Genomic DNA, 19,746 nt, shown 5'->3' on the forward strand with positions numbered 1-19,746 from the left:
TCCCGAGCGATCCCAAGTTCTGAGTGCGCCGCGCGTACTCCCGAGCCCGGGCCGAGGGCGGGGGGCATCGGAAAGAGGGGCGGAGGTGGCAATTTGCGAAGCCGAGCGGCGGCGCGGGCGGCGGGACGCGGGGCATGGCCCAGCTGTCGGTGATCCCGGGGTCGGCCACTGCGTGGACTGGTGAGGGGGAATCCGCGGGCGGCAGCGGCTAGGGTCTAAGAGGCTGCTCCGGCATCGGGCACCACACCCCATCCTGGTCTGGAGGATGCGGACACCCACAATAGGAGGGGCAGCGGGGTAAAGAGACCGCGGTGGACACTTGGCGCCTCGGGTCAGTCCCGCTAGCTTCACTCCTGACCGGCTCTAACCCCAGGTCAGGGTGACGCCGGGATGCTCGGCTGACGTCAACGCTGGGAGCCGCTCGCCGGCCGGGGGCGCTGTGTCCCCTCCGGGCGTGGTGCCGGCCCCGCCCCCCGCGCGCGCAGTGGCTGCTCTCCGTGACGTCATGCTCGGCTATAAAGAGCGCGGCGCGCGGTTCCCCGGACGCTGGAGGAGCTCGAGGACCGGGGTGGCCGGGGTTCTGGGAGCGGCGCGGCCCCCGGTCCGCGGGCGTCTCAGCGATGTTTTACTCAGGGCTCCTCACCGAAGGCGGCCGCAAGGAGACCGATATGCGGGAGGCGGCGTCGCTGCGGCAGCAGCGCCGGATGAAGCAGGCCGTGCAGTTCATCCACAAGGACTCGGCCGACCTATTGCCCCTGGACGGCCTCAAGAAGCTGGGCTCGTCCAAGGACACGGTGAGCCCCGCGACCGCGCCCGCCTCGGGATCCCCGCGCGCGGCGGCCTCCCGGGGCCCGCCCGTGGCCGCTAGCCGCTTTCACTGAGTCACCGCCCCTGCCCGCCGCTGCCCTCTGTCTCGCTGTTCTCCGTCGCCTTGCTTCAGTGTCTGTGTCTCGCAGGGTTCCATCGTGGCTTTTCTAGCTCGCGCCTCCCCTTGGCTCTGCTTCCTCCCTCGAGGTCTGCTCTTGAGTAGAAAAGACCCTGGCCTGCCTTCTTGCCCTCGAGTAGCCTTTCCTTCCCGTTATTCGCAGTACAGATCTTGATCTCAGGGGCTGGAGCCTCGCAGCCAGGGCAGCCCCACAGGCTGCTTGGCCGGTGCTGTGACCTCCCAGTGGGTGTGAGGAGAGGACGAATTGGGAAGCGGGGTGGGTTTCTTCGTAGTCACCATACCAGATGACTTCTGTTAAATCCATTTTCCCCTATGCAAAATTTTCTCCGTTTGATTTGGGTCTTACCTACGTTTGACCTTGCATCCTGCAGTGTGGGACAGGAAAGAAGGGTCGAACGTGAAGATTTCCCGAACCCCAAACATCTCTTCATTATAATCATTTCTTTTCCACCTCCCCCCACCCCACCCCAGAGGGGATGGACGTGGGAACCCAGGGGTCTCCATCTCACTGACCCTCTAACGTGTGGGGCTGGGGCCGGTGCAGGCTTTTTCTAGGAGGGTTGTTTTTCCGCTTTAAGGAGAACCCCCCAGGACTGGAAGTCTGGGTTCAAAGACCATGCTGCCCTCTAGCTATAGAAGGGGGACGGATGGCTAAGGGCCACTAGTTTAAAAAACTGTATTTGACTCTCGTCCTTCAGTCACTGTAGTGATCCTGGGCCGAATTTATGTTTAGCTTTGTAGTTTTATCTGTAGTTTTCTTGTAGTTTACTTGTCTTCTTAAATTCCATAACCATTTTATTCATTGGGGCAATAACTTATGAAACATTAATTGAATGTCTTTTAAATAGGTATTCTGTAATTTTTCCAGTGGGTTTTTTTTTGTCTGTTTGGTTTTTTTTGGCTTTTGGAATGTTTAATTTGGTGGGGAGGGGGGCGCATATCAGCCTGGTTCACTGAAATTGCCATTTCCAGCTCAAGAATAACTATTGAGGGCAGGGTTCTGAATCATTTTTCTTTTTAAAAAACAACCCTAATGACACGCAGATACCAATATCAGATTTGCCCTCCTTATCGTGATGAGAGTCATTTATGTGCAGGAAGGTCTACCCAGTTATCTTGCTCTGTTTTTTCAAAGGTGTTTTTCCTGCACAAGTGACAGGGACATTTAATTCATGCTTGCTTAGAGTGGTGACTGAAATGTATTCCAGAAAAAAAAGATAACTCTCTTTCTTCCCTTCTTTCACTTTAAAGCAGTTTAGATTTATTTAGCAAATCAGGTCCAAGTCTTCTTACATTCAGGCCAAAATAATCCTAGTTCCTGGAAGCCACAGGAACCAATAAGAAGAAAGTATTAGGAAAAGGAGTAAAATGTGGAATCTTTTTCTTCCCTTCATTCTGGGTTTAAGATACGATTGAAATTTGGTTGTCCCAACCTGTCAAGCAGCTTCCTGTCCCTGAGAAACTAGCATTCCCTTCTGCCTAGCATCCCTTGTACCACTTCATCCTGTGTAGGAAGAATTCCATCTGCCTTTCTGACTCCAGTCTGTCTCATCTGAACCACACAGAAGCTGATTAGCAGTAGACTGGAAGATGGAAGCATCCTCAGAAAGCGGGTTATTGCCAAGGATGCGACACACAGCAGTTTACTGTGAGACCCTGCACGGTGGTCCATACTTTCTGCACCTCTGCCCCCCTTTGCCACAGACTCGATATCCCTCTCTCACTGTTCTCACACCTGTAACGTGCAGATGATTGCGCAGAAGAGTTAGAACAGGTCCCAGCCTGGCCGACTACGGTTGGGCTAGGAGAGCTGTGAGCCCCGGAGTGAGATGGCTTGCTTAAGCGCTCCTGGAACTGATTTTACTGCCTCAATATAATCTCAGAATAACCTTAGAAGTATTCTGTCACTTCACGTTAAGGGTATATCTGATATACAGACCAGTGTGGACTCAGTGTTTTCACACTGAAGTGAAATTTTGAGGATGCCAGCGTTGACTGAAGAGGTACATAGTACCAACTCAATAGAAGGAGGACAAGAATAAGGAGGGGATGGCACCAGGGAGAGACAAGGGGAAAAATAAATTAGCTTTAATTGACTCAGGGGTATGTGCCAGTGAGAAGATGGTGGGTTGTTTTTTTTCCTACTAGTGACTTATATTCAATGATATTGCTGGGTTTTCCAAATTATCTACCTTTTGCCAAGCTGTGTCTGTAACTTTTGCTATTTGATGCTAGCCTGCCAACTTTTTTTGGATCAGCAGAGAGCACCAGGTGGCAATCAAATGTGGTCTTGTTCTCTTGGCCCCAGGGAAGTGCCTTTGCCCTCTTTCTGTTTGTGTGCAGTTGGCTGCTACAAAGTCTGCTATGCAAATTAATTGCATAATTAACTTATTTCTTATGTCTGGCTCTCTTATTTTGTGTATCCTTTCATCTTGTGCTGGGTTTTTTTTTTTTCTGTCTAATGTTAAGAGCCAAAATCAGAGGTGTGAGTAATATTTTATTTGAGTTATTTTTTTTTAAGTTGATGAAACTGGAGAAAAATAACTTCACTCTTGGAGTTTCTTTTGTTTTCATTACCAGGTTCATAAATGCTTTTCTCATGGAAGTAAGGACTTTTTAAGTTTTAAAAACAGTCATGTCATAGGATAATGCTCAGTCTCTCCAATATAATAATATTAGTGAGCATCAGGCCAAATCCGTAGCTGTCTAGCAATAAAAGGTGTTTTGTGTTCCTATCTATGGTTGATTCTGCTTATAACCAAATGCCTTAGTGCAACTCACTAGAATTAGGAATGAAGGCCAGGGGAAGGACGGTGGAACACGACAAAGCCAACCGACCGTGAAATGACTAGCCCTGTACTCTGAATGTCTGGTCTACCTGATCAGAATCCGTCAGAGCAGTGCCACCCGTGGCACCCCGTAGTTTAGCTATTCATAATGCCACAAGACATCCGTAATGCTACAGGCTTTCAACCAAAGAACTTTGGCGCCTTGAAAAGGAACATGAAATACCAGGATAACACCAGGGTCTGGTGCAAACTGCAGATTTTCAGAGCTGTGATTGCATCCTAATTATAGCAAACATTATTTGAATACTTGCTGTGGTCAGAATACTCGCTAGGTGCTAAAACCACAAAAAAGAAGACAGCAAAGTTTCTCTCTGTAGGGAGTTTACAGATTAGAGGAAGAACAGAGCAGATTAATTTGTTCTACAATATTTATTGAATACTTATTACATGTTAGACAATAATATAGGCATTCAAGGTATAAGAGTGAACCAAACAGAGTTCCTGCCCTTATGGAACTTACATTCTTGTTCAGAGAAGGCAGAAAGTAAAAACAGGTAAATATATGTCAAGTAGCGATAGGTACTGTGGAGAAAATAAACCAGGGTAAGGGGATAGGGAGTGCAGTGAGTGGCCGGGGTAGGGTAGGGTAGGACCTTGCTATTTTATATGGGGTGGTCAGGGAAGGCATCTCTGATAAGATTTCATTTTAAAAGATACTGAAGGAAATTAGCAAAATATCTTGATGAAGAACGTTCTAGGCAGAAAGAACAGCAAGTGCAAATGCCTGAATTATCAGTGTGCTTGGTGTGATTGAAGAATTATGAGAAGGTCATTCTGGCCAGAGCAAAATGAGCAAGAGGTAGGGTGACAGGAGACAACATCAGAGAGGTGGTGGGAAGCCAGAGTACTTAGGTCATTGTGTAGCTGTTTTGCTTTTAATCCAATATGGAAAGCCAGTGTAAGACTTTGGGCAGAGGGGTGACATGACATGACTTATTTTGTAAAAATGTTCCTTAGATCACTGTGTGGATTAGGCTGCAGAGGGGCAAGAGTAGAAGCCAGCAGACTGATTAGGTGCCAGATGAAGGTGGCTCACAGCAGTGTGATAGCAGTGCAGGGGACCAGAAAAGATCAGGTGCTGGATATATTTTGAAGGCAGAACTGACAAGTTTACTTGATGGATTGGATTAAGGATCTGAAAGAAAGAGTATCATGAATGACCTCAAGGTTTTTGATCTGGCAGTTGGAAGAATAAACTTGTAATTTACTGAACTGGGTAAGACTACAGGAGGAGCAGGTTAGGGACAGAGAATAAGAATCAGGAGGAGTGCAAAGGGGGAAAAATTGGGACAACTGTAATAGAATAACAATAATTTTTTAAAAATCAGGAATCTGATTTTTGAACCAGTTTGGGATATCTCTTAGTTATTTAAGTGTACCTATAGACAGTTCCCAAGAAGGAATACCACCAGGAAGCCTATGCTAGTTGCCAAGATGTTACAGTCATTAAATGCTAGAGGAGTTCAGCAGAAGAAGGGATTACTCTGGCCTGGTGTGACGACAGTGATGGAGACCAGCATCCGATTATAGCTTCATCGTTCCCTGGTGAGGACATTGACTACGAAATGATTAGGAGAGGAGGCTGCCTCCAGAGTATGCCCTATAGAACCCCAGAGTAAGATGAACTTACTTACAGGTTATCTGGTCCAATTCCATGCCTCTATGTGCATTCTTTCTAACAAAAGTACAGCCTGCCATGGCAGCTAAGAAACCACCATCTCAGACCAATCCACAAGCAGGTAGCAATCAGGAATAAGACTGTTCTCTTTGAAATAATGTGTCCATTGGATCACAAGGCAAGGCAAAGAGACAGAACACAGAAGACCTGGGCAATGTGACAGCCTGCCTAACATATAGGTCCCCATGTGTTTTTGAGCAACTGCAAGCCCAAGACCAAACTGTCTATATTCCCATGGGGTACAATGGGTCACATGTTGTATATTCAACTGGTAAATAAAGAAGATGAAGCATAGATTCTAGTGCCCTTTTACATTTCCAAGATTGGATAGAGACATGTATACTGGGCTTGAAGTGAGAGTCAATCAGGAGTCCATGTTTATCTGCAGAGTAGAATGATTCATGCTCTTTTAGGGGAAAAAAATTGAATGGTAACCAGCTTCAATTTTAGGCTACGTATAAGAATTTAATGTATATACACATACGTACACTAACGTTTGAGTGCTTATGCAGATCATGTTGTTGAATCCTCACCACAGCACTACAAGGTACTTACTAACTTGACCTCAGCTCTGTCTGAATCCAAAGCATATAGTTTTAAGTACTACGCTAAGTCAGGAGTTGGCAAACTTTTTCTGTAAAGGACCAGCTAGTAACTATTTTTTTTTTTTGTTTGTAGGCTGAACAGTCTCTGTCTCGACTATTCAACTCTGCTGTTGTACAAAAGCAGCCATAGACAGTTTATGAGTTTTATTTACAGAAACAAGCAGCAGACTGGATTTGGTTTGGGGGCTGCATTTACTGACCCCTATCTCTGGCGGTTCTAACTGTGGTTCTATTGCTAGCTAGAAACCTGGGTTTCTCCTCTGGAAGTAAATGCTACAAAGAAGGCAGACTTCTGTCATCCTCCCTGTTTTCCACTCTGGTCCATTCTGTGGACCAGAGAATTCCATTAGTTTGATTCTGTCTGGGTTCAGTGCAGCATAGGTAAAGCGATTGAGAAAGTAGCCTTAGAAGTTCTCGCTCAAATCATATTGTGTGGCATCCTGCAGTATAATCTATTTCCTTTCCCCCCGCTTTCTTCCCACCTACAGCCTAATTAGAAGAGATAATTAAGCAAACTGTATGCCAGATTGAGGAACCTCCGCTATTTCCACCCAGAAAACAGCACTGCCCACAGAGCCCATTTCCTTCGGAAGCTCCTGACGGTGATGGCGGCAGCACATTTGAGCTCGCCGGCTTAGCGTTTAGGTGCCTGAACCCTGGTTAGGGCTTAGCAGCAACATGTCAGAAACGGTAGAGAACCAGGGACCGCTTAGGTTAGCAGTTGCCTTGTGCGCTAAAGCATACAGAAGGATTCATGTCAGGAGGAGGACCTGAGAAGTATGCCCTAGAGGCCATCAGAGCACCTGCAGCACCTGCCTAGCTGATTACTAGTGTGTATCTTGAAGGATATCAGGAATGTAGAAGACAGTCCTTGGAAAGCCAGTATTTCAATAAACATAAAGAAATGAACCACTTAAGCAAATCTTCACAGCAACAGTCATGGAGTGTGAACTCAAGTAGTACAAACTATGTAATGTACAAGAACTGGAGGGATTCTGAAAGGAAGAACTAAATGATGTTCATCAAGAAAGTCTTTTTGAAGACGTAAAGGCTAGAGATTGGTTTGTTCATTCCTATATCAAGAGTTGGGGATATAGCTGTGATCAAGACAAGATCCCTGCCCTTGCGGAGTTAGCACTGTAGTTGGGGGAATGAAATAGTAAACAAGTAAATAAACAACTTTTTGATTTATTGATTTTATCATTACCTATTGATTTTCTGTTATAATAGATGAAGTTTTGATTCTCCTACACCTCCCCATCATGTCTCTCTCCTACTATACCAACGTTCTCTCTCTCTTTTTTAAAAGATTTTATTTACTAATTTTTAGAGAAAGGGGAGGGGAGGGAGACAGAGAGGAAGAGAAATATCAATGTGTGGTTGCCTCTCTCGCACCCCCTACTGGGGACCTGGCCCGCAACCCAGGCATGTGCCCTGACTGGGAATTGAACCTGTGACTCTTTGGTTCTCCTGCCAGCACTCAATCCACTGAGCCACACCAGCCAGGGCTACACCAACATTCTATTAAATAACTGTTTTGGGTCAAATCAGCATGTACTGCTTACATTATTATGACTACATTCACGTTATTCACAGTTGAGTCAAATAATGTATTTTAATTATGTCTCCTTTTTCATACACATACTTATCTTTCTCAAAATTATTAATTGCCTATTTCATTCATTCAGTTTTCTATGTAAAATTTAAATCTACTTCAAATACCATAAAACTGAAGATGACCTAGCAGGTCCATTTCTTTTTTTTTATATGTCTTGGAGACATCCTTCCTGGAGCCCTCTACCTTCCCATTTCCTTTTGGACTGGTTGCTCTCAAGACCTGCTGCACAATCTATATCCTCGACGTTTCCTTCACCACCATTCTCAGAATTTCCTCTGCCTGTCTTCTCTATTGGATCCTTTATTTCTTGGATCCTACGCCTTTCCCCCCTTGTTCTTTGATTTCCCTCGCTTTGGTGGAATATGTCCTTCAGGAGCTCCTTGAGGATGTATGGATGTATGGGAAGTACCTGCTGAGTCTTGATTGATAGTTTGGCTAGGTTTAGAATGTATGTACTGTCAAGTTTTTTAAAAGCATTATTTCAGTGTCTTTTAGCTTCCATTATCACCATTGTCTTTTAGCTTCCAATGGCACAGTCCTGTGCCATTCTGGTTCCTAATCCTTTGTATTTGGATCATTTTCTTCTCTTTGGAAGCTTTTAGAACCTTTGTCATCTATAATACTCCAGAAATTCAGAGCGATGTGAAATCTTGGTGTGGATCTTTTTTCTTTTTCCCTTCATTGTGCAAGGCTCAGTGTGGGCCCTTTCAGTCTTTAAACTCATAGCCTTCGGTTCTGGCTTAATATGCTGTGCCATCCTCTCTTAGTTGCTTTAGAAATCCGACAGTGCATACTTTCTAAACCTAGCCAAACTGTCAGCCAGAGTCTTTTGATTTACTCTTACAAGAGGAATAAACTTCTGGCATTCTTCCCAGTCATCTGTGTCAAGCGGGAGTCTTATGCAGGCTTTATACTAATCTGTTTCCTACCTTAATCATGCCCTCCAACTATAGAGGTTCTAACACCTCGAGCTCCACAGCCTTTCCAGGGTTTTAGTTTGAGTGGGAAAATGCTTTGATAGTTAGACTCCAAAATATATAATAGCTCAAACATAATAGTTTATTTTTTCTTAAGTAACAGTACTATTGGAAAGGTCCATCCTCCCATAGTCATTTAGGGACCCAGGCTGGCAGTGACTCTTGTGTCTTTAACATGTGACCTCCAAGAAGGTTACCCTAGGGGTCATCTCCATGCCAGCCAATCAGAAGAGGAAAAGAATATGGAGGCGTTTATACAGGAGATTTTCATGGGCCAGGTCTGGAAGTGGCACATGGCACTTCTACCCATATTCTCTTTGCTAGAACTCAGTCATGTGGGCTTGCATGCCCCACTGCAGGGAGGCTGGGAAACATGATCTAGGTATCTACCCGGCAAGAAGGGGAGAACATGGATTTTGATGAGCAGCGGGCAGTCTCTGCCACTCCAGCGCTCTGTGGAGTAGAATGGTGTGACTCGCTTAGCTTTCTCTAGTCTAGGTTCCTTACCACTTTTCTGTCTGCCCTTCAGATTCCAAAGTTTTGTCAGCACCTCTTTCTTTTTTTGTTGTTTTCTTTACTGTTCCCTTTGTTCTTTTGGTTTAAGCCTTTCTTATTCCTTCACTATCATTTCAGTGAAATATTGTTTCAAAGAAGAAGCGTGTAGTCACACTGTCATTGAAAACATGCAGGCATAATAAAATGACCACACAAACACACTCTGAGGTTCATACGGGTTTAATGGCTGTGAATTTTCAATTCTCGAACTATACTATGAATACGTTTAGTTACAAAAATAAACGAAGAGAATTAGTACTGACAGAAAATGCCTTTCATATGTTAAACAAGAATAGAAAATTTTAGAAGTGTTATAGTACGATTCTATTTCTGTACATGTTTGTAACTGTATTAAAATTCTTTTAAAGGATATACTTCTAAATTTAATGATTGTTATTTGTAGGCAGGAGTTGAGAGGTTGGGGAGCCTGTCCTTTTTAATTTTACATACTTCCGTGATATGTGCATATTTTACATTGAACATGTATTGTGTTTGAACCTTCTGTGGTTACTGAAGACAAGAACAAATACTGGAACAAATACAGTCATCCCTCAGTATCCATGGGGGATTGGTGCCAGCCCCCCCCCTCGCCATGCTGAAATTCTCAGACGTTCAAGTCCCTTATATAAAATGAGGTCGTATTTGTACATAGGCCACAGCTGGGTATGACTGTACATCACTTGATTTGTGTGGGTTCAGTGTAGTGCTCAGCATGTGGAAAATTCTAGTTTTGTTCTTTGGAACTTTTTGAGATATTGTTTTCCTGATTATTTTCAATGCACAGTTGGTTGAATCTGTGGCCATGAAGCCTGTGGGTACGGAGGGCCGACTGTGGTCAGCAGGGCCGAAGGCCCTTGTAGTCAAAGTAAAGTGAAGGCTGAAACATACCTGCCGGATTTGGAAATGCAGAGGTTGTTACTGGCGCCGTGGGATCAAAAGTAACTCAGTGAGGAACTAGACTTGGTGATTTTGGCTTTTCTTTAAAAAGACCACTCAAGATGAAGGGTACTATTAGAGAGGCGTGTAGAGTTGAGGAGACAGAGTCTGAGGTTTTCCTCCCCAATATATTAGAACTTTGAGTATGTTTTGTAGCTTGTGGAGGAAGGGTTCAGAAGGAAGGGAGGAAAATTCAAAAGAGAGTGAGTGACTTCAAGGAAAATAATTTTAGAATGTTCCTCAGTTGCCTCTTCTGTCCAGTGGTGATTAGACCCCTCTGCAAGATCGAGTAACCAGATAAAGTGCTGTTCGGCAAACCGATGTCTAAGAGAAGGAAAGCCCCAAGCTTTTGCTGAGGAGGACTTTGATTAGATGGCCTGGGAAACCCCTTGCAATTTTCAGTTCTGCACAGTTTACCTGAGTTGGTCCTACTAAGCATGGACTTGACAGAAGCCAACACCCTGCTTTAGTGTGACTTGAGTTAGGAGTCTAGGCTTATTAGCAAGAGAGAGAATGAAGAATTTCTATTTCTTTTGAGGAGCAAAGCATTCTCCCAGTGGGCACATCAGGAAATCTAACTGAGTTAGCACTTCCTGTAGCTCCTTATCAACTTAAGAAGCTCATTTTCTTTAAAGTGCCTCTTTCTCTCCTTTTCTCAAGGATACTAATTTAGAATCTGTTTTGCCAAGAGTCAGAGTATTTTGGGAATACATTTCTTCACCTCACCAGGGTTACAATGAGTCATGGCTCTGACTCCATCCTTCCCCCTTCCCTGGGAAAGTTCTAGGCCCTGGGCTTCTAAGAGTGACTGTCTTCCCCTAGAATTGGAGCGCCATCTGGTATGTGTTATATAGAAACTTAGGGTTAGATGCTATATTTCGAGGGATTTTGAATGATAATTTAAACTGGGAATAAGATGCTTTGTGTAGAAATCTCTCAGGTCAACAACTTCTTATCAAGAGGTAGCTTATACTTTCTGGAGGCCGCTTTGGGTGGAAACAGTAGAGCACGGACATACATGCCCTGGGAACTCTCCTGAGCTCAGTCAAAGAGCAGACTTGAAATCACATTCCTCATTCTGCTTTCTAACAAGAGATACCTTGACAGAGACATAAGGTCAAGTGAAGTCCCCTTCTTCGTGGTCAGTCTCTGTACCTTTTATACTCCCACTTTTTGGCCCATTGAAGAGAGGGGAATGGATGACAAGCATGTGGCAGGAATTGTCTTATACTGCGTGAGGTTTAGAAGATGTCAGTAAGGATGATTCCTATGGGTTCTGCCACATTCCAAAGTGTGTCACTTGAGAGGGTTGCTCAGCAGGTCTGTATTCCTGTCTTCCCACCCCATCCACCTATGGGCAACTCAACCCTCAGGGCACTAAGGCATATATGTATGGACTGGGCACATACAAGACTGTGAGGGGGTCAGACTTGAAACAGAAATAGGCAGAGCTTCTGACAATCCATCCTGGGCAGGTTTCTTCAGCCTGTGGAAATAAGCTGCCCCTCCTGTAAGTCACCTGGAAGGTGTACCTGTTCCACACAGGAAAAGGCCACTTTTCTCCTGAAATGCCCTTGTAAGGCAGGGGTGGCAAGGCACAGGCCCAGGTAGTCCAAATCACAAGGGTCCTTCAGTTCTCTGTAGCCACTGACTATTCATTGGCCCTAGCCACAGTTTTTAGTGTCCCGCCTCGCTCTTTTCATTCAGGGTAGCGCCCTGCAAAGTGGTTTATAGTACCTGCTCTGACAATACCAATGATGTTCCTACTTGAAGGAAGAATAAGAAGCAAAGGTAGAGCTCTGTTATGTGAGGCTCCTTCATTATTTCAGTGGTACCTGTGGGACAGTGGGAGAAGGAAAAATTACTTGTCATTAAGAAGCCTCTGCTTTCTCTTCCTCAAGCAACCACATAACATTCTGCAGAGGCGCCTTATGGAAACCAACCTGTCCAAGCTCCGAAGCAGTCGTGTCCCTTGGACCTCCAAGACCAACAAACTCAATCAGGCTAAGTCTGAGGGACTGAAGAGGTCTGAGGATGATGACATGATCTTGGTTTCTTGCCAGGTAATGTTCTGAGAACAGCTTTTCCAGGGTTTCCTGGCAAGTAGGGCTTGGGCTTATTGTGATCCCAATAGTGGGTTTCTTACCTCCAAATTGTAGCATGTGGGTCTTACCATAGAATTCGTAAATGAGTTTCAAGGAGGGCACTCCATGCAACAGAGAACATGTATGCCATATTTTGCATGCATGTGCATCCTAATGGAAAAAAGGACCAAAACATTCATCAGATTTGCATAGGGCTGTGTCTCTCTCTCTCTCTCTCTCTCTCTCTCTCTCACACACACACACACACACACACACACACACACACACACACAAGATCTACTTGATATATAGAATGAAACACCCAAATTCCTTTGGGATCTTCTGTCAGCTCTAGGTTCAGCAGGGAAAAGAGCCCCTCAAAGGAGACTCGGCAGTGGGTAAAGATGGGATGCTACCACCCCATATTATGAAGATGCTGTCCATCCCTGCCATTCATATGACATCTGCTACTTGCTCTCTGGATCTCCCTTCCCTTGCTCTTACTGAACAGCGTGTTTCCTCTCCACAGTGTGCTGGAAAGGATGTGAAAGCCCTGATTGACACAGGCTGTCAGTATAATCTCATCTCTTCAGCCTGTGTGTATAGACTGGGGTAAGTAGCTGCTGGATGGAATTGTACTGAATGGATGGATGGAATTCAGATGCTAATCACTCTTTGCCTGAATCTCTTTTGAGGTTAGAGATGGTGAAGGTCTCCACAGAGGCTCCAAGAGAAGTATGCAGAGCTGAAATATCAGCTGGATCCAGTCCGTAGGAGAAGGACAGAGTGAGGGTCCTCGGGCACCTGGGAGGAATCAGTGAGCCAGGAAAGCCTCAGACTTTCCATTAACTCCCACATACTAAGTTCTGAGATAAGACCACTGGGCTCCGGAACGAGAGGATGTGAGATTCTTGGCTGCTGTGTGTCATGCCCCGATCTGGACTTGTGTCCTGCCCAGACACCAAATTGGAAGGAGCTGTCCTGTCGGTATAACCTCCATGAGTAACAGCAGGGAATGTGGGCGACTTTAGCTTATTAGGGTCCTTCTGAAGGTCACGCTGCCTGTCCCAAGAAGCATCAGTCTGAACTTGGAATAGGACTGCTATTGCTGCCATGCCTGAATAGTGGTCATCAACCAAAAGTTTCTTAGTGCGTTTTTCTCTTTCTGAAGAAACACGTAAAATGAGATCTAACCTCTGTGCCTGCTGGGTTGGGGCGTGAGAGGCAGATACCTCGTGTATTGGATGTCTTCTAACAGCTGGCAGTGAGTTCTCCCTCTTTTAGTCAGAGAAGGCCATTTTGTATCCTTCCTCCTTTTCACTCAGTCTGTACTTTCATTTCTTCTTCCTTCTCTTTCTTCCAAAGTACCAGAGGGGCACTGAGAGGTAGCCCAGAATTGGGAGGATCACCCAGTGTTCTTTTCCACTTCTGTATCCCTACACACAACTCATTCCCTAGCCCAAGTCTCTGCATGGACACAATCGCTAGGGTAGATATAATGGCCCATTTTAAACGACTTTCAAGATGTTCATATCCTTAGGTAGGGCTTGCACAGGACTTGATTTGTGGAATTAGTGACCTGTGCTACGTGATCTGTCCCTTCTTGCTTATAGCCTTCCCTCCACCTTCACCATCACTGTGTCTCTTTGAAGCTGCCTCTGTGGGTTATGTACATTGCTATACAGGGTGGTGGGGGGAGTCCAGGACACAAGTGCTCTTGTGGGAAGAATCCCGGGCTTTTTAATGTGGTGAAAAGATGGGATAAAATACAACATGATGGTTCCAGAAAGACTAATAATGTCCTGGTGCATAATTAGGCAGCAGACTGCCATGATTCCAGAGGAATTAATAACCATCTGGAAAGCTGCAATTATTTTTCTCTTGGATGGGCTATAACACCAAAAGAGAGGAAATGGAGTGAAGCAGAAGTATTGGCACAGAAAGTCCATAATTAAGTATTTATCCACCACCCTATAATGGTTGCTTCGGGTGCTAGCTGTTCCCGTCACGTTACATAACTGTGAAACCTTGGATGCTGTTTCTCTCCTTCCTTCCCTGCACAGACGAGTTCAATTAGTCGGAACTTTCTCCGTGATATTCCTTGCTGATATCAATATCAATGCACTTACTGACATTAAACTTATAGCCTAAGACTAACTGATGAGGGTAGACTGAAATAAAAAAGACAGAGAGAAAATTAGACATTGAACAAAGTATCTTCTAAAGTTAGGATTGACCTGCCCTCTCCGAGGTGTTACCCACAGAGGGGTAGAAGGACACGTTAGCTAAGCTGCCTTGCTGCACCTGAGTGGGGATGTTCGGCTGCAGAGAAGGGTTCTCCGAGTGTGTCAACTTTATCTTCTACCAGTGCACACAGTGGCCTATCTCTTTACGAACAGGAGCTGCACTTTCAGGTTTTTTTATGTCCCCTGGCGTGTTTAGGACACAGTGCTAAAACAAGAAGTGCAGACTGGCTAGCACTTTTTTGGTAAATTGATCCCAGGAAATCCCTGGAAAATTCCGACTCTGGGTCAGAAGGTAGACATTGCCATTCCATCAGAAACCTCTGCCAAGGGAATTCTGGTATCTTCTCCTCTGGTGCAGACTCAAGGAGCATGTCAGATCTCATAAGCACGAAGGAGAGAAGCTTTCTCTACCCCGGCATCTGAAAGTAGTGGGCCAGATTGAGCACCTCGTGATCACACTGGGCTCCCTCCGCCTGGACTGCCCAGCAGCTGTGGTTGGTGAGTAGAATTGGGGACTGGACCTATGGGCCCCCGTGTGAATCCTCTTCCCACTCATGAGATCTCATGTCTGTAAATACTGACTTCTTCAAAATTCCAGGTTCTCACTTTTCTGTACTATAGACGTTGTCCCAATTACTGCCCTCCAAAATGCCAGTGGGACCCTAGGCTACATTCAAGGCAAGTTGAGAATTACTCTTGAAAAAAAAAGAAGGGGGGAGGAGCAAGACAACAGACATTCTGTGTGCCAGTGAAAATGGCCCCTCCGAGCTTCCCACGACTACTCGGAGGCAGAGGGCAAGATCCTCTTACTCCTCTGCCGCAAATCCCTTGATAGTTCCCCACCATCTATTACTTTTCCTCATGTGTTCTGTTCTAAACTACTCTAAGTTCTTGAGTTTTATTTAAAGTTAAAAAGACCTGGGTTTGCCCTGTCCGGGTGGTTCAGTTGGTTGGAGCATCATCCCAAACACCAAAAGGTTGCAGGTTCGATCCCTAGTCAGGACGCATATGGGAGACAACCGATTGATGTTTCACATCGATGTCTCTCTCTCTCTCCTTTCCTCTCTCTCTAAAATCAATAAAGGTGTCCTCAGCTGAGGATTAAAAAAAAAAAAGACCTGGTTTTGAATCTTGGTTAAAAAGACCAGGGTTCGAATCTTGGTTCTATTGACTTTTCACTATAATGATCTGGGAAAATTACTTAAAATAACAGATGCACAACAGGTGTTTATTAGATGGTGGAGCAAATATTTATTGGATGGATGGATGGATGATTGATTGGTTGGATGCAAACTAATGGTGATAAGGCTGACTTCTAAACCAGTATGGAAATGGCTGAATTTTAATTTTTTTTATTAGAGGACAATGAGAAAAACTTGTCCCTTGGTCTCCAGACTCTCCGATCCCTGAAGGTAGGATTGGTTCTACTTTCCCTTTGACATTTCCTCTCTGAGGAAGGGGTCATCTTATATGGACACCCCCAAAGTGAGCTTGTTAACAGTAACCAGTGGTTCTCCTTTGTTTTCAGTGCATCATAAACTTGGATAAGCACCAGCTGATCATGGGGAAAACAGACAAAGAAGAAATCCCTTTTGTGGAGACAGTTTCCTTGAATGAAGACAAGTGAGTGTCCAGATGGGTCAGATGGAGTCAAATGGGAGGGGTTCTCTCTCATACAGGATGTTGTGTTCGTTTTTATTTTTTTAGGTATAATTAACATATTATATTAGTTTCAGGTATGCAACACAATGGTTCAATGTGTGTATATATTACAAAATGATCATCACAGTAAGTCTAGTTAAACATCCATTACCTCATTTTTCCCACCACTGCCTCCCACCCCAGCCATCCCCATGGGCTGTGTTCTGCCTGAGGCCTTCAATCATACCACAGATACGCCCTCCCCCCGCCCATTTCACCATCTTACAAAACTCTCTAGCTCACATTTCAGAATGAGCAGTGATAACACTGCACAGAGTGGTGGAGGAAATGAGTGGCTTTTAAACTAAACTTATACTTGCCTTCCTAAAGTCCTTGAATTTGGTATCATTTCTTCTGTTTTTTTCTCATTTCAGCACTTCAGAAGCATAACTACAGCCTGCAGCATGTCTGCGATAGGCACACACACCAGGTGGACAGATTGAGAAAACGGGGTTTGAACCAAATGCAGTAGCACCTTGCTGTGGACCAAGTCCTTTTCTCTAATAGAAGCTACAGGGGCTCTTTCCCACCCAGACCTCTCTAGACTTTAGTCTGTGCTTAGAGATCTTGTCTGGTTATGGCCATTGTTTTCTACTCCTTTGACCACTTAATTTATAGACCTTTTGACACTGCCAGGTCTCACTTGTGGCCTCTTTCTCTGCTTCTTCCAGGAACTTGCTTTTATTAGTCAAATGTAGGAGCTGCCAGGTTCTATTTCCCCATAAGTACACTTGCTACTTTTCCTACAGCTAAAATGTATAATAAACAGAACCTGACCTTTATCTCCTTTCAGCTGTTTCAGACAGGTGCAGGATGTCTCAGAATTAACATCTCTTCTAATTCATTCATTGATTTCTCCAGTAGGAATAGATCTGAGATCTGAAAGAGCTCAGGGAGATCATCTAAATCAACCTTTTCATTTAAAGGTCCAGAGAGGTCAGTGAATTGTTTAAGCTCAAACACAGAGTCAATAGCAGAAGGGACCTAGAACTCAGTTACTGACAAGCCCAGGCTGTGTTCGTTCTCCCCTGCTGCTTCATTTATCTTTAAGACTTGAGAGGAAGATGAAGAGATGGGCGTTTGTAAAAAGGCAGAGTAGGGGAGGAGTGTGCTTTGGGGATGGATGCAAGGAGGACTGGGTATCCCTCCCTCCTGTGAGCTAAGCCCGCTGAAATTCCCCTGCCCTAAATGGTCACATTTAGGCCCTTGTCTTGGCATCTAAAAGCTGAAGGTACAAAGATCAACAAGATGGTTTTTCACCTGGAATTTCTTGGAGGGGAGGAGGGGAAGGAACCACAGACAGAAGAACAGTAATTACTCTCTGAGATGGAATTGGAGGCTTCAGTAAATACCGGTAATCCGGGTATCATCGTTAGACATTAATACTCCCAAGAACCAGTCACTGTCTCTGCCTAGCCTGTTGTCTGCCATGGACTTGAACAGCTGAGAACAGGAGTAGGTAAACAAGGTGAAAAAACCTGGAGCAGGCCCAGAATGGAAGAGAGGACTAGATAAGAATCAGCTGGTGGGAAGGCCCACACAGGGAACTTTTTCTGGGAAGGAAACTTCCAGGCAGGGAATTGAGGGTTTGGACACTCTTTAGCTCTGTCCTGGTATGAGGGAAGTGGGAAGGCAGGAGCTGGCAGTGTTAGTGAGGACAACTTTTTCTGACTGCCCAGTATTTCCTGACCCCTTTCAAAGAGCTGAAGATCACAGGGACTTCTTGAAGCTTTTTATTGGGGGTGTCAGCTTGGGCTCACAGATACCTATATTGGCATTTCTTCTTCAATTTGGCCATAGAAGTGCCTGGAGAAGTCAGGAAAATAGCCAACTGTGGGTATCCTTTTAGGAGATTTCCAAGTCTACCCCTTGATTCATAGCATGAGTTCCCAGAGCGTTTAATGGATCCCACTTTGAACTTTGCCAGGTCCCACCAACAGTCTCATCTAGCATTCAGCGGCTGCCCCTACCAAACAACTCTTTGGAACTCGGAATGTTTTTAGCCTTATGGGAGCTCCCCTGAGACTAGCAGGAGACTTGGTGACCTCCATTTAACAGCTGCAACCAGTTATCCCTGGGTCGTCCTCCGGCCCCGTTCTTATCAGCCCTTATAGAGGAAGTAAGATGGAAAATTAAGCATAGCAACAGTAGAAGAGGTCACCTTTGACGCTTTAGCAGGGGTGCTCCCAGGTTGCCAGCCTTCATTGTCCCCTCTACCTCCACTCCACTTTCTTACCTAGGGGGACCGTGCCTTCCATTGAGGCCTCTCGGCTCTCCTCCCCTACCTGTCATGACAGCACTTTGGTCTGCTTTTTATCCCAGGACTGAGATGAAATACTTCACCCCTTCCTTCCCTAGTTGAAGTTCCACTCTGAGCCTTGGCTCCTGGCTGCAAGTGAGGCTTGTTGGAAATTCCTTGGCCTGGTTAATCCTTGTATAGATTCCCTGTGGACCAGTGAGACCAGGAATTCTCAGGTACTAGGACGATGAGACTGATTCTGGCCCTGTGAGTTCAGGATTATATGGCATCAGGGGGAAGGTAGATGACCTTTAGTGATCTTTCTGGCCTCCGAGAATTAGTCAGTGATTTCCCAATTTTGGAATTGGAACAATTGGGGCAATTTGAGTTTAGGGCATCATAATCTCAATGTAGTCAAATCATTTGAATTTACTAACCAAATTGTGTTTTAAACCTCAGGCTTGATAGAGGTACCTTAAAATGTCTAAAGACAATTATGGGAAATCTTGAGCTTCATTAATCTTTAAATGCTGCCAAGTGGATTACTCTGGTAGACCATATCTCCTTGATATTCACTAGGGAGCACTGGGTCTATTTCAGGGGGGTAGGGGGCTGGCAAGGTAAGCAGGTAAAGTCAGTTCTTCCCAGAATCCTAGAAAATTCTCTCTGGCACCTCTGACTGAGTGTATAGGAAGAGAATAGCTACCTAGGTCACAGTTCTGAAGACAAGCAGTAGCAAGAAGTAGCCCTTAGAACTGGTACCGCTCCCCTTCCTTACTAGATGTCCATCTCAGACACAGAAAGTTTGGAAAAGACTGTTTTTGTCATTTGGCATTTCTATGCCTGACTTGTTTGAGGAACAAATGTTTTCTGACCTTTCTATTTCCTTGCCCTGCACAGATCCCATCTGGTGAGATTTTCTGTTCCTTAGCTCACAGTGTCTATAGAATGACTGCTTGGTGCGTCAGCTATCCTCACTCTCATGTAATAGAAATATCTTTCCAGGTTGGGGACATGGAGGAGACAAACTGGATTACTCCCTCCCTCTGTTGCCCGGCCTCTGCATTAGCACTTTATCTGCTCAGTGTCTCTGGCTGTGTTGGGTGTATTTGTGAGATTGATGTAACAATAAAGTGAAATCTCCCCCTGTGCGTTTGTCTGACTAAGCGTCTGTGTCGGGGCCCCTGGAGGGTGGGGAAGCTGGGAACAGCCTAATTGCTGCATTAGTATTTGTCTCATAGGATGTTCTGAACATAAGGCTTTGTCGTCCTCATTTCCTCTATTGCTGCTGGCCTTCAGCTCTCCCTCTTAC

The 19,746-nt window shown here is 45.1% G+C and overlaps 1 protein-coding gene across 1 annotated transcript; it reads left to right on the forward strand.

The window, feature by feature from the left end:
* Positions 1–536: 536 nt before the first annotated feature.
* NRIP3 (nuclear receptor interacting protein 3) lies at positions 537–19,585 on the forward strand. Its single transcript, XM_053925457.1, has 7 exons — positions 537–794; positions 12,066–12,227; positions 12,778–12,860; positions 14,853–14,992; positions 15,854–15,906; positions 16,023–16,117; positions 16,570–19,585. Exons 1-7 carry the CDS (start codon positions 621–623, stop codon positions 16,583–16,585), a joined length of 723 nt encoding a protein of 240 aa, XP_053781432.1. The 5' UTR covers positions 537–620; the 3' UTR covers positions 16,586–19,585.
* The last annotated feature ends 161 nt before the right edge of the window (positions 19,586–19,746 follow it).

The sequence above is a fragment of the Desmodus rotundus genome, chromosome 5, assembly GCF_022682495.2.
Source record: "Desmodus rotundus isolate HL8 chromosome 5, HLdesRot8A.1, whole genome shotgun sequence".
Taxonomy (NCBI): domain Eukaryota; kingdom Metazoa; phylum Chordata; class Mammalia; order Chiroptera; family Phyllostomidae; genus Desmodus; species Desmodus rotundus.